The 12,711-nt window shown below is 50.3% G+C and overlaps 1 protein-coding gene across 1 annotated transcript in view; it reads right to left on the bottom strand.

Moving 5' to 3' along the window:
• ONECUT1 (one cut homeobox 1) overlaps positions 1-10,035 on the bottom strand; it is a 31,298-nt gene extending 21,263 nt beyond the window's left edge. Inside the window, exon 1 of the mRNA XM_084641896.1 lies at positions 8,658-10,035. Within this exon, the coding sequence (XP_084498022.1) occupies positions 8,658-9,735 (1,078 nt within the window). The 5' untranslated portion in view covers positions 9,736-10,035. The remainder of the gene's footprint in view (positions 1-8,657) is intronic.
• Between the last annotated feature and the right edge of the window lie 2,676 nt (positions 10,036-12,711).

Here is a 12,711-nt window from a genome sequence, read left to right as displayed (position 1 = left end):
TTTTGCTTGAAAAATTAGTCTTCATTTCATAGATTCTCATTCACATGAACCCTAATCCTTAAAGAAACAAACAGAAAAACTTTCCTTTCAAGCGACTGAAATGAACATGCCCTCTTATTAGCAACTTGGTGGCAACCAGATGTTTGCAAAGTTTCGTGAAAGTTGTCTGTATTTTTGTATCTTAATTAGGACTTGATACGTTCAGAGGCGACGACACGTGCCGCAGAAACAACAGATGCCTCTCTAGGAGAGATTTCTCCAAAATACCCCGCACCCATCAATTAGAACTCGCCACTAGTACAAAGACCAGTTGGTACTTTACAGCTTTTCGCACTAGCTACTGTTGGACAGTAGATGGCGCATGGCTTCTGAACAACAAGCATGGCGCAAACAAGGAAGTAAAATGGCCATAGAAATGTAGGGCAGCATGTCAATATTATGCGTACAGTGTTTCTTTAATTTGTTGAGAGGCGATGTGAGAAACCTGCGGACAGTATGATGCAATTAACTGATTTCTTTCCATTCAGATTAGCGGATAGTCTTGTTTACAATGCACACACTTCAAGTGAGCACTATGTATATTGTATATATATAGTTGTATATATATAACAACACAACTATTGGGGATTAGTTTGTAGAAGAAATTATGAGCAGCAAAGTCCAACAGAGGTCTCAGGAACGGTGAGACTATGCAATCACTCGCTATGTATGTACTGCGGCTGTGTCTATGAACTGGGGTCCCAGTTAGGCTTGGGTCCCAGCCCCTCCAATTGCATGTGTATCTGTGACACCTCTTTTTGGAATAGTTGCAGTTCAGGATCCTTGCATTGTATGCCGGTGGGATTTACATGAGCGCACATTTCCTCCTCAAACCCCATTTCTTTACTGGAAGGAAACAATCCCGGGTTGACTTTAGACAAGAGGCCTTCCCCAAAAGGCCAGGAGCAGCTCCCATTTTGATGTAATCTCACATCATCATCAAAATGGCAGTCCGGAAGAGAACCACCAGGGACAATCACATCCCCTTAATATCTCTCTTCCTCTTACAGTTTCTTTCTAAAATATCATTCCCTGCCCAGCACCAGTGTGTCTTTCAATTAAAACGTGATTAATTACAAACAAAAATCAGAGCTGAATAATGACTAGGAAACCGTGGGAAAATGTCATTTGGGGAAAAGGAATGTTTAAACAACTTTAAACACCTGTTGTGGCAACTAAGGGTTGTTACTGACTAGCAAGGTAATCCCCAAATCCTCCTTTATCTGTTTATCACCCCCTCTCCCACAGCTTCCTTGTCCCGCATCCCAATGCGCTTCACTCCCAGCACACTGTGATTTCAGAGGAGTTCTGCCACGTCAAATAAATAACCAGAGATGTGAACCATTTACATTATGGCAGCATCTTAAAAAGAAACAGGGAAGATCGGTTTCAAACGGAAGAGCTCCAGCGCAGCAAACCGGCATGGCTGTGACTATAGCCAGGGTTAACCCGGGTTGAACTTTTTTTGCAACTCATTGCAAGTTATCTTTCTTCCTAGTTACACCGCTTTTGTACATTGGAACCAAGCAAGTCCCTTTCTCTGCTGCCCCTGCCCCTTTCGGGTGACAGGCAATCCAGAAACGCTTTTTTGTTGCTCATAAGAAATAGACAATGAACCACAGAAGCAGGTGATTTGCCTGTTCAAAGTGCATGAAAACCCAGGGAAAGTCAAGCCCTTAACTGGATCCAGCTCATGTCACAAGAATCAATCACATCCCTGAGACTTCGGGACTGGAAGAGAGCCCCTTCAATTTCACCCCTTCGAGCCCCTGGGCCCCTCCCCGCAGCTCTATTTCCTGACACTAATGCCTTGGTTTAGCTCGTTTCAGGGAGCAATGTTGGCGTTGCTGCGGAAGTGCTATGGGCTGCTCGCACACCAGAGAGGCAGGGTGGCCCAGATAGCCACGAGCCCGTCAAGCCATGCCCTGAGCTTTGCGTGTGTTTCTGATCTCATACAGCAAGTTGTGGCTTCCCTGTGTTCAGCCGCCCCTGCTTCTGACTGCAGAATGCTCTGCAAGCCCGGCCCAGAGGAACGCGGTTCCCTATTGACATGCTACCAGAGAGCCAAGCAGTCCTTCAGTCCCTCCTTTGGATAAATATTAACAAGAAGCAAATGAGGCCGTGTATTAGCTGGTTATAAATCAATCAGGCTACAAGGACACCAACAACAAACAATCGCAGATTCCTCACTGGAGGACTTTCTCAGAGCACTTGTTACTAGCTGCCAGGGGAAAGGGATTTCTGGTTCGGCCCTTATCATTTTGAGTAACCGGCTGCTGCTATCTGCCAAACCAGCTAGGGCGAATGCAGTTAACTTTATCTTATTTAAAGGGCTACTTCAGAGCAATCCCAGCGAAACCACAAAGCTGGTTGCTAACTGATACAACACGTGACCTGTAGGTAAATGGCAGCTAATGAGTTGTTCTGGGGGGAAGCAGAGGCATCCTCTGAAATGCACAGCTGGGAACTTTACCCTCCCCCAAGATCTGAAGAGAAATGTGAACTTTAAAAAAAATCGCCTAGCCTCATTGCTTGTTTTAGGCTTGGAATGTCCTAATACACTCGATTCCCTTTAGCAATTAATTCATAAAACAAACACACAGGAGGAGAAACCTTTCCCCAAAGCTCTCTCTCTAACAAACAGCACTTGTACAAGTCACAGAGATGTGTAAATAGATGTCCACTTTGCAAGGCACAGGCCTATGGGCGTGGGATGGCTTGTTTAATGATCAGACTGCAGGTGCGTCGCTTTTCAGTTTCCTTGAAGGGAGATTCGCAGTCTTTTAAAAACTGTACGATTATAGGCTCCCCATAACTAAAACAAGCAGCAAGACATTAATGTTCAACCGAAAATCGATTAATGTATCTTTTCTGATGCAACTATATTTATGCATAATCTCCACTGTGTAAATATTAAACAGATCTCTAATGATGAACTAATTGCCTGCTCGAGTGACGATCTGCTAATATCAGAAACGCATCGACCTTTCCTTGCACGCGGTGAGTTTGCACACAGTCGTCTTCAGGGTAAATGTTGCAAACGGCGTTCATTAGATTTCATATTTAATGGGAAAACTGCCCTGATTACAGTATTGATTTCTTTACAGTTAAATTGGTGAGAATTTCTCTCCGGTTTCCCAGGATTCAGCTGAGTTGAGATTTAATTTCTTATGGAGGAAAACAAGTGTGAGGGGGGGAAAAAAGGCAAAGCAACGATTCTTTTTTAAATTAGGTTTCTGGAAGATATTGACTGATTCCTGATCTAGGAAGCAAAGTCACCCTGTGCCATGCAGCAGCGGGCAGCGCCTGTGGGCAAACCCTTCGCCTGCAATTTAGGGTGAGCCATTTGCAGAGGAAATGTTCCCTATATCCGAAAGCGCCCAGCTTCCCTCCTTGGGCGCTGTAGCCCTGGGGACCTGCTGCCTTCGGAGGAGAACAGGGACGTTGTTCTGTCTAGAAATTGGAAATAAAATGCATCAGTGGAAGAGTCTGAGAACAGGCTGCTGGGAAGCTGCCGTTTGATAAACTCTGGGCTCTTCGGACCACCTCGTTGTGCAATAGATCTGGGGAGTTCTGTCTCGAAGGGGAACTCCCGTCCAGCCCTACGCACTTGTAGCTTTCTCTTGTATTGTTCAGTTATTTCCAGATCCGAGCTCACCTTAACGTTTTACCTTCTTCGCGCTCTGAATTGAGTCTCCCTTGGCTGGGCAAGTGTCTATGTGTGTGGCTCTGGTGTCATTTTCAAAACACGCCTTTCGGAGAGCATCATTTGGACAGACTCATTTCAGACCCTATATCCAGCTCACAGCGAGGTGGGCACGTTTCTTTTTCCTGGGCTAGCTCTGTCGTGTCAAGCCTTCACTCTTGTTAAAGCTATTTTTTTTGTCAACTCTACCTTGCACGCTAAAATAAATCGCCATCCCGACCCCAAAGATTGTAGATGGCCTCTAGCCTTGTATTAATATTCATAATAATGACTAATGCTTGACTTTCCCCTTTAAACACCACGAAGGCAAAAAAAGAAATCATCCCTGAAAGAATAAGTTTCTAAGACGGAAGGAGAAAAAACGGATAAATTGATAAATATGCAGTGCTGAAGGGCAGAGGGGGGACCAAACAAAGGAAAGGAGGATGGACAGGAGAAGGAAGATGGGGTGAATAAAATGGAGGCTGGAAGAGGTCAGCTTTGCAATTAGCAGTTCTGCTTACATTTCGAGAGACAGCCCAGGAAGTGTCAAGACCTCAATACAGCTTCCATGTAACTACCAATTTTCCCTTTATTTGTCGGAGCTTCGGTGTAATCTGGGAGGTAAGAAACCCCCAGGGATCGCTGGAAGGGGCAAATACTCAAGATAAAGTGCTGGACAAGACTGTGAAGTCTAAAATAACCAGGGTTTTGTTTTCGTCCTTGTCGCCTTCTTGATGTTGGCTTTAAGAAACTCACAGAAAATAAATAAAGAGTCTGACAGCCTACTCGGGATATTAATCTGCCTGATAATTCTCTAAATGCTCGAGAGTGAGTTATAATTTGGACGTGAAATTTAATTTGCGTTGGCTGGAGTAATTTATGATATTTCCAATTGATGTTCATACATCAATATCAATCGGGGTAGATTTTTACCACTTAGTAAGATCATCACACATTTAAAACCTGCACAAAATAAAATCGATAGTTTATGCATTTACAGCAGATTGCCTTTCTAGCAACGCTTGCATCCCAGAGCATGGCAGCCTGCCCTGAACGCGGGCATTTTGCATTACTGGGGGCCAGCCCGAGAACTAACCAGCGCCCCCCCAAACGCCCACTGGCTACCGGCGGGATGCGGGGGCAGCCGGGGGCTGTGCTGGGAACCCACAACGGGGGATGGGAGTGGCTGGCGTCCGCCCTGAAGAAGGCCCCGGCCCGGTGCGTGTGAGCGCCCAGAGCCCCATGGATCCGGAATCAGCTCCCTGTAAACAGACACGTGTTCCCGAACTGCCCCTTTGCAGGCCAGAGCCGGGCGCTGGGCTTCGCCTCCAGCCAGGCAGGTGCAGGGATCTCCGGCCCAGGGCCCTCCTCCGTTCGGGACAGTGGCAGGGCACAGGGCGGTGCCGAATCGCAGTTTCCTGCTCCCCTGGGGTTCCCCACCAGTCCGCAATGGGAGCGAGCGACCCCCACTGCCCGAGCTCTTCCAGGAAGCTGCAGCTTTGCTCTGTCCTGAGTCCGCGACGATTATTGCCTCCCCCCTGTGGCAGGATAACCAGGGGGCCTCTCACGGTCCAGGGCTCCAGGTCTGTCCCTCCCTATCTCCCCCTGCTGCCCCCTCCCCGCCCCGGGCCAGGCTCGGAGTCCTTCCTAGGGATTCTCCTCTCCCCTCGGCCAGTGCACACCCCCCAGTGCCCGGGACCGGCTGCAGCCCTGCGTCTGTGAGCATCGGCCTTGCGCCCCCTTCCCCAATCCCACTCGGTGGCTGCTATGCCGGAGACAAGGAGTGGCCCGGCCTGGGGCCCCGGAGGTCAATGCCAGGGCTAGGCGCTGAGCAGACCCCCGTTAAGGAGCTCCTGCCCGGGGTCACAAGACAGGCAGCAAGCCCGGAGAACAGAGGGTGGGTGTTTAGCAGAGCAGTCTGGATAAGGGTAGGAGCTCGAGCAGTGGCAACAAGCACACCATAGAGTCCCGGCTGATTAGGAGGCTCAGTCGCTTCCAATCGCCAGCCCCTGCAGGGACGCACGCTAGACAGAAAAGGCACGGTGACTGGTCCTGAGAGGATCCGGATCTGTCTTCCAGATCCTAACAGTCCTACAGTATTTACAGGGGAGACGCAGGAACTTGTTACAAAGCCGGAAGGATTAAAAAATAAACAGTTGCAGCCAGAGCCCCGTTCCCTCCCCCAGGTCAGAGTAGATGCTGTGACTCTAGGTCCATGTTTGCTTAAATTACCCTTAGGGATGGGGCTCTGTTTCCCTCATGTGCAACCATTCAGGTTGGATTTGAAGGAGAGGGCGGAATAATGAGTCTTTGTCTTCCTAAAGAGATTATGGAGATCCACTTATACCCAGAGCTGTCCTGATGGGGCGGGCTGGAGGAGGAATTCGTGGGAGGCTTGGGGGGGGGGGGTTGATTTGGGGCAGTACGGAACAATGCTGCCTGTTTCTCTGAATCTTTGGAAGTGCGAGGAGTAGCTTGTCAACCATACATTGCAGAAATCGGCCGCCCGCTCCCATCTATCTTCTTTTCAGCAGCCGAGCCTGGCTTGGCATAATTTCCTTCAGCTCATGCCAAGAAGGGGGCTCCAACATATTCTAATTCAAGTGGTTGTTTCCAGTATCGATCTATGTAAATAAGTGGAAATTCAGGTCGTCCAAATTGTCCTAAAAATACACTCCAAATCGAAGTTCGCCCTGTCAATCGTTAAGGGGAGATCTCAGGCACCAACTCCATCCCTCCCCCGCCTCCCCCCTGGACAGCCGCAGCAGGGCTGGGATTTACCTTTCGTGGGGTTTGTTATTGGGAGAGAGAGAGAGAGAGAGAATGGGATTTTCTGGCAGATCAGACCTGTGAAACCTACATGACTCTGGAGGAGTGAGAAAACCAGACAGTGCTACACCTCTCGCCTCATCCGCGCCTGTTAATGTAGAGAGACCATTTCCAGATTGAGAGAGAAAAGGTCACTGCTAGATCCCCTTTCTCCCACCAGTGCAGACTCCAAAGCCAAGCGAACATAAGCATAGGAAAAGGAGGCGAGGAATCAAATGTGTAGCCAGTTTGGGCCTCCGAATAGCCAGGGAGCATTTATTACCGTATTCATTCTACTGTTTAGGCAGAGGCGCAGACCCGTTTGTGCACTGGAAAGAGAGGATTTGGCCCTTCCCTTGATTTTTGTCTGTGAAACGGATCAGTGACCCTGACTCCAACTCGGATTGACTGTCTGGCATTCTCCAGGGACAAATTAATAGAGACCTATCAGTTAATTAGCAAACCCTCACTCAAGGCACCACCATCATATTAAACTCGGGCTCTGTACTATGACTGAGTACAAGTTGGGGGTGGGGGATAAAATAAAGAGAGAGACAAACGAAATGGATTGAAATATTCTTACTCTGCTCTTTCGGGTCACAGCAGACAATACAGCCAGCCATTCCCTAGGACGAAACAGAACTAGCGAATTATGGCCATGTTAATCCCAGGTGCTATTTCTGTTCGCCACCAATTACTGAGTCAGTGCATAAATTGTGCATAACACATACTTATTCTTACATGCATATACAGATTGGAACTATGTAAATCAGAATTCTGTGGACTAATGATACTTGTGATCATTTGCAGTTTTAACCAGTTCCATTCCTTCTCTTTAGCCACAAGTTACATCCCATAATTGTATCATTTGCGTCAAAAAGCAAAGTTCTAAAATGCCCGATCCGAAATAAGCAGAATAGGAAACTAGCATCTGCTCCCCTTTCAACTTAGCTATTATCTATTCACCCTTGTCACAACGCTACTTTTGTTACAGAGTAGATCCACCGAAGTGTATAAAACGATTTATTATGAAGTCTTAGCTTCAATTTCTACAACACCTCACCGAAACATTTAAATGGATTCTTTCTTTTTTTTTTTTTTAAATTACAGTCTGGGTTAACAAACCCCACAATTATCAGGTAATAAACCCAGTTATAACACGATCACACAAACAAACATGAATATTTCGCTCTGGGCAGCCTTTTCTGATACTCTTATTTCTTATACAAGCAAATAACCCCAAAGAAACGCGACGAAAAGGTAGATGCAAACATATGGGTAACATCATTTAACAGAGAGGTGCGTGAAATATTGTGAAGCCTCACCTAAGTCTCCACCATAGGGTTTCCCAACACTTCAGGAGTGTGTGTGTGTGTGTGTGTGTGTGTGTAAGAGGCAGAGAAAGTACACACACGCACACACACAGAGACAGAGAATGTTAAGTTTGAAAGCAATTTTATATACAACAGCTGAGTTTAGTTCTGTGTGCTGGTCAGTTGGCTGTACCTCACACCAGAGAGCATTTGCAAATATACAAATATGAAGATAGGCAATAACAAGAAATATCTATCTTATCCGGGGCCTGATCCGTATTTCATGGGCACTCCAAAATATCAATTAGCTTTTGCTCCTCTGTGCACCTTCTAGTTGATGTACATATACATGCAATGTTGTGTACAGTTCACAGGTATAAACATGTAGGCGTTACATGTCTATATAATAAGACCTGACTTGGTAGATTTTGATCCTGTGGGTGTCACAGTACACAGCATGACCCCCCCACCCCGTTTCTCTCCCCTAGCCCTAGACACGCACAGTGGCATGACAGCACCCACAGCCTGCCTTATGCCTCACCATCCTCGCATATCATTGTTTAGGAACTGGGACAACGGTGCAAATAAATCAAAGGCTCCCCTTTCATGTGAAGGAGCTAGAAAGGAAATCCAGAGGGAATGTCAGACTTGAAAGGGAGAGACATATTGCACTGGAAAGGAACAAAATACAAGGCGTGATGTGACCTGTGATATTATTTATCTGCACACACGTATTGGAATGGGCTTGTCCTGGGCAAGCTCTCTGTCTGCCTAGCCACACAAACACAGCAGTAATCGCTGAGGCTCACCTGCTAGCCTGAGAGCAGACATTCTCTGGAATTCTGGCTCCTGAAGCCACTTCCACATCCTCCGAAAGGTCTCCCGGCCGGATTTGAGTTTGCTCCAGGGCTTGGGGTTCCTCAATAGGTCTGAGAGGGTCCCTTGAGACCGGCACAGCACCCGCTGGGCGAAGATAGCCTGGGGGATGCTGTACCGTTTGAGCTCGGTGGTGATCCTCTGAGCTACTTCTTTGGTATTGATTTCTTCCATTTGCCCTGAATTACTTCCACTGTTGACCTGCGAACCAGTGACAGAAGGGTTTTGTTCCCTGGCAGAACCCAGAATCTGCCCGTGACTCTGGGCATTCAGGTGGGCATGAGGGTGATGCGGGATCCCATTGATAGGCACCATGCCAGCGGATGTAGGGGTGAGATGTTGGTCCCCATGCCTGCCCAGCATGGCAGGGTGGTGGGCTTCGAATCCGTTCGGGGTGAGCATTTTCTCCGCAGGCATGGGGGCACTGGGGTGAGCGTAATGAGGCAGCCCTTGCTGGGAGTTGTGGATGCCCCCCAGGCCTGATCCAGACAAAGGGGAGAGGCTCTGCCCCATGCCGGTAACATCCTTATGGTAGGGGGTGTAGAGATTGTTCATAGAAGCCAGACCCCGCTCGTCCCTCATGAGGGTGAAGCTGCCGCTCACATTCCCAGGGATCCGCTGGTGGTGATGGTGGTGGTGGTGATGGTGGTGATGGTGAGGGAACTTGTCCGAGACGGTGGAGATGGGAGGTAGCGGTTGCAGAGGGGTTAATGTGGTGTAGGTGCTGCTCATGCTCATCCCAGGGGGTGTCTCGCAGGCCATGGTCATGGTGGGATGCAGGGGTCCCGTCAGAGCGTGGTCAGGAGGCCGGTGGTGGTGGTGGTAGTCGCCACCGTCCAGGATGGAAGCCATGCCCATGGAGCGAGGGTGGGCTGGCAAATGATTGCTGCGATGGGCCACCGAGCTCCTGTGATGGGGGCTGCTGCTCATCAGATCGGCCGTGGTTGGCACCGGCTCATGGCTCACCCCGTGCAGATCGCCAATGTTCTCCATCGTCAGCTGCGCGTTCATTGTTATTCGTGCAGGCTTGTGGACACCACATCTATCTGGCCTGTGGCTGGAAGGTCCTAGGAGGTCTTCACGTTGGAGGCATGCAGGATTCCAGCCCCTGCGGAAAGGATCAGGCGCGTGGGGCGGGGGGGTTGGTGGGGCTCTCTCTTTCTGCGGGATTTGTTGTTTTTGTGTGTGACGGTTGATCAATTGTAAGGCCCCAGTTCTTTTAAACCAGCCTCAGCAGCCCCAGTAGGTGTCTGGTCGCGTCCCTCGCCATCTCTAGCCATGTCTCTTACTGTTTCAATGTCTTTGGCCACAGCGCCCGCTGCTGCAGCTGCTGCTGCTGGTAGAGAGCAGACATGCGCGCTGGCGGCCCCATGCACACCCCCAGACCCCCCCCTTACACATACACACTCCTGCCCGTGACATCACCGTACATATTAAGGAAGCTGGACCGTCTCTCCTTCCTATCTAAGCCCGGCTCTCTCCGCTCCCAAGCTCCGGAGCAGCCCCTCCTGGGGAAGGGGGCGGTGGGGCTGGGGGTGTGTGTGTGTGTGTGGGGGGGGAAGCCTGCACTCAGCCCACAGGCAGCGAGCTGCAAAAGTCTGCATGTCCCCGCCAGCAGATTAGATGGCTGCGGACAGGAAAACGAGCACAACTCCTCGGCTGCGCAGAGCACAAAGGAGCTGCTCTGGAGCTTGTGCCTGTCAAAAACACACCCTGGCCGGGCACACCCGCCCCGGCCGCTGTAGGGTTGTGCCCATCCCTGCCACCGCCCCCCCCCCCCCCAGCCGTTTTGTGTGGCCCTTCACATCGATCGCAGCCCTCCCTCCAGCTGTCTGACCCTGAGCGCCCCAGCCACCAAGAGAAGCCGGAGGAGCAGGGCGAGCTGCAGCTTGGCTCTGGTCTCCCACGCCCAGGCAGGTAACCAGGACTGCAGGTTGCTCCCCACGGAGCGGGGCTGCCGGGGCTGGAGGCAGATCTGCTGCACCCTGGCCGGGGACAGCCCCATCAGCGCTTTCACCCGGGATGTGAACAGGGCTGTAGATCCCCAGCTTGTTCAGTGCGCTGCAGGCGAGCCCTTCACCCCCCAGTAACCCATCACCTCCACCCACACGGCAAGCTCGGCGGGGCTCGGCAGGGAGGGAGGGAGGCTGCTCAGGGGCGCGGGGTCCGAGCTGCGGAGCGGTGGGTCTCCCTGCCTCCCCGTCGCCCTTCCCTCTAGGTGCGGGAGACGCGTGGGAGCTTCCCTGTGTAATTAAAGCGGCCGGTCCCTCCCCTTTGGTGACTTAGCATTTTTAGTGAGCTAGCCTCCTTAAATTGAATTTTAATATTAACTTCCGGGTTTCCTCAAGTCGACACATCAAGGTGAAAAATCGCAGCGTCCGAGTCAGCCAGCCAACCAACAAAAGCCCGGCAGCCGCGGGACACACCCGCAAAGCCGCTGCGCTCCCAGTGGCTCGGGGAGTGAGAGCCGCCCCCCGCCTGGGGCAGCAGCTCGGAGGGCTGGGCTGTTCACACGTGTCCCCTTCGCTCCCCTCCCCGCCCTCCAGGGGAAATGCAATGGGAGAGCGACAGGGGGATGGGGATCGCACCTCGGGGGGGCCCGCAAGGCGACCCCCTGTGAGGCGCCTCGCTCCCTGTGGCCCGCTGCTCTTTGCTTCTCGCTAAGGAAACTTGTATTGTAAGTCCGGGTAGCCGGGAAGACAGAGCCTCATTGACCGTGTTTCATATGATCTACTTTCACTCCCCGATCCCAGCTCCCCTCCTCCGCTCTCCCCTTCCCATCTTTTCTCCCCCCGTCTCTCCGAAACCCCGCAAGACAATTAGACTGCAGCTCTAGAGGAGTAGCTCAAGTTGGCAGCTTTTCCAGTCCTTGCGACCTGCTGGGACTAAATGAGAGCCTCCCCCCCCAACCCCCCCCCTTTCAGGGAATGAGCTCAGAGCGAGTTTGGGGGGGGGGGCAGGGCGGAAAAAACGTCAACTGTCCGGCTTGTGAAAACCGAGCATTTGTAAGGACGCTCCAGCTACCACATGCCGCTGTTTTTTCCAAAGGGAAAGAAAGAAAGAAAGAAAAACTTGTTAGCTAAGGTGCTTTTATAGTGGAAGAAAGGACAGATGTGCCTATTGTTCGCCCATTAACAATAACGAACCAAGCCAGTCAGAACGTGGCTTCTCTCCCCCCAACCCGAGCTGCGGGAGGGTGGAATTATGACACTCTACATTATATCTGAACCGATCTACGGGGAAATAACACAACTGATTAGGAGAAGCCAGGCTCGGCTTCGCAATAGTATCTACATAACTGTGCTGGGGTGGAAGAAAATAAAGGGAAGGAAATTAAAGTGATTTCCTTCCATGCTATCAGATGAGCTCACAGCCCTGCTTCGCTGACAAAGGCACCATCATGGGGTACGGGTTTTGTTTTTTTAAACCGGATTTTTTATACTTATTCACTGCACGTAAAAATAATATATTTAAACATGTCTTCAGCCCGCTGACGTTAGCTGGTGTAATGGCCAAGTGAGCCGGTGACCTGGGGAGAATGGTTTATCATGTTTTATAATGGTGCACACAGGAGCTCCACGGCTGAACTGTTGACACCGCAGTGGTTATTTACAGACACATGCAGATTAGACCAATGTTAAGGCTCAGAATGAGAGTGCCTTCTAGTCAGCCCTCCCTCTATTGCCCGCCCCAGAGTAACGGGTGCTCCTCCGTAACGTCTGTCTCACAATCCCAACCCACGTCTGGTTAATTAAAGCAGGAGTAGCAACCTCAAGTAGGAATCAGAGTAGCAGCCGTGTTAGTCTGTATTTGCAAAAAGAAAAGGAGTATTTGTGGCACCTTAGAGACTAACCAATTTCTTTGAGCATGAGCTTTCCTGAGCTACAGCTCACTTCATCGGATGCATACTGTGGAAAGTATGCATCCGATGAAGTGAGCTGTAGCTCACGAAAGCTTATGCTCAAAGAAATTGGTTAGTCTCTAAGG

The sequence above is a fragment of the Lepidochelys olivacea genome (assembly GCF_965140295.1).
Source record: "Lepidochelys olivacea isolate rLepOli2 genome assembly, chromosome: 10".
Classification (NCBI taxonomy): Eukaryota; Metazoa; Chordata; order Testudines; family Cheloniidae; genus Lepidochelys; species Lepidochelys olivacea.
The sequence above is the reverse complement of the archived record's forward strand: the minus strand, read 5'-3'. Positions and strand labels throughout refer to the sequence as shown.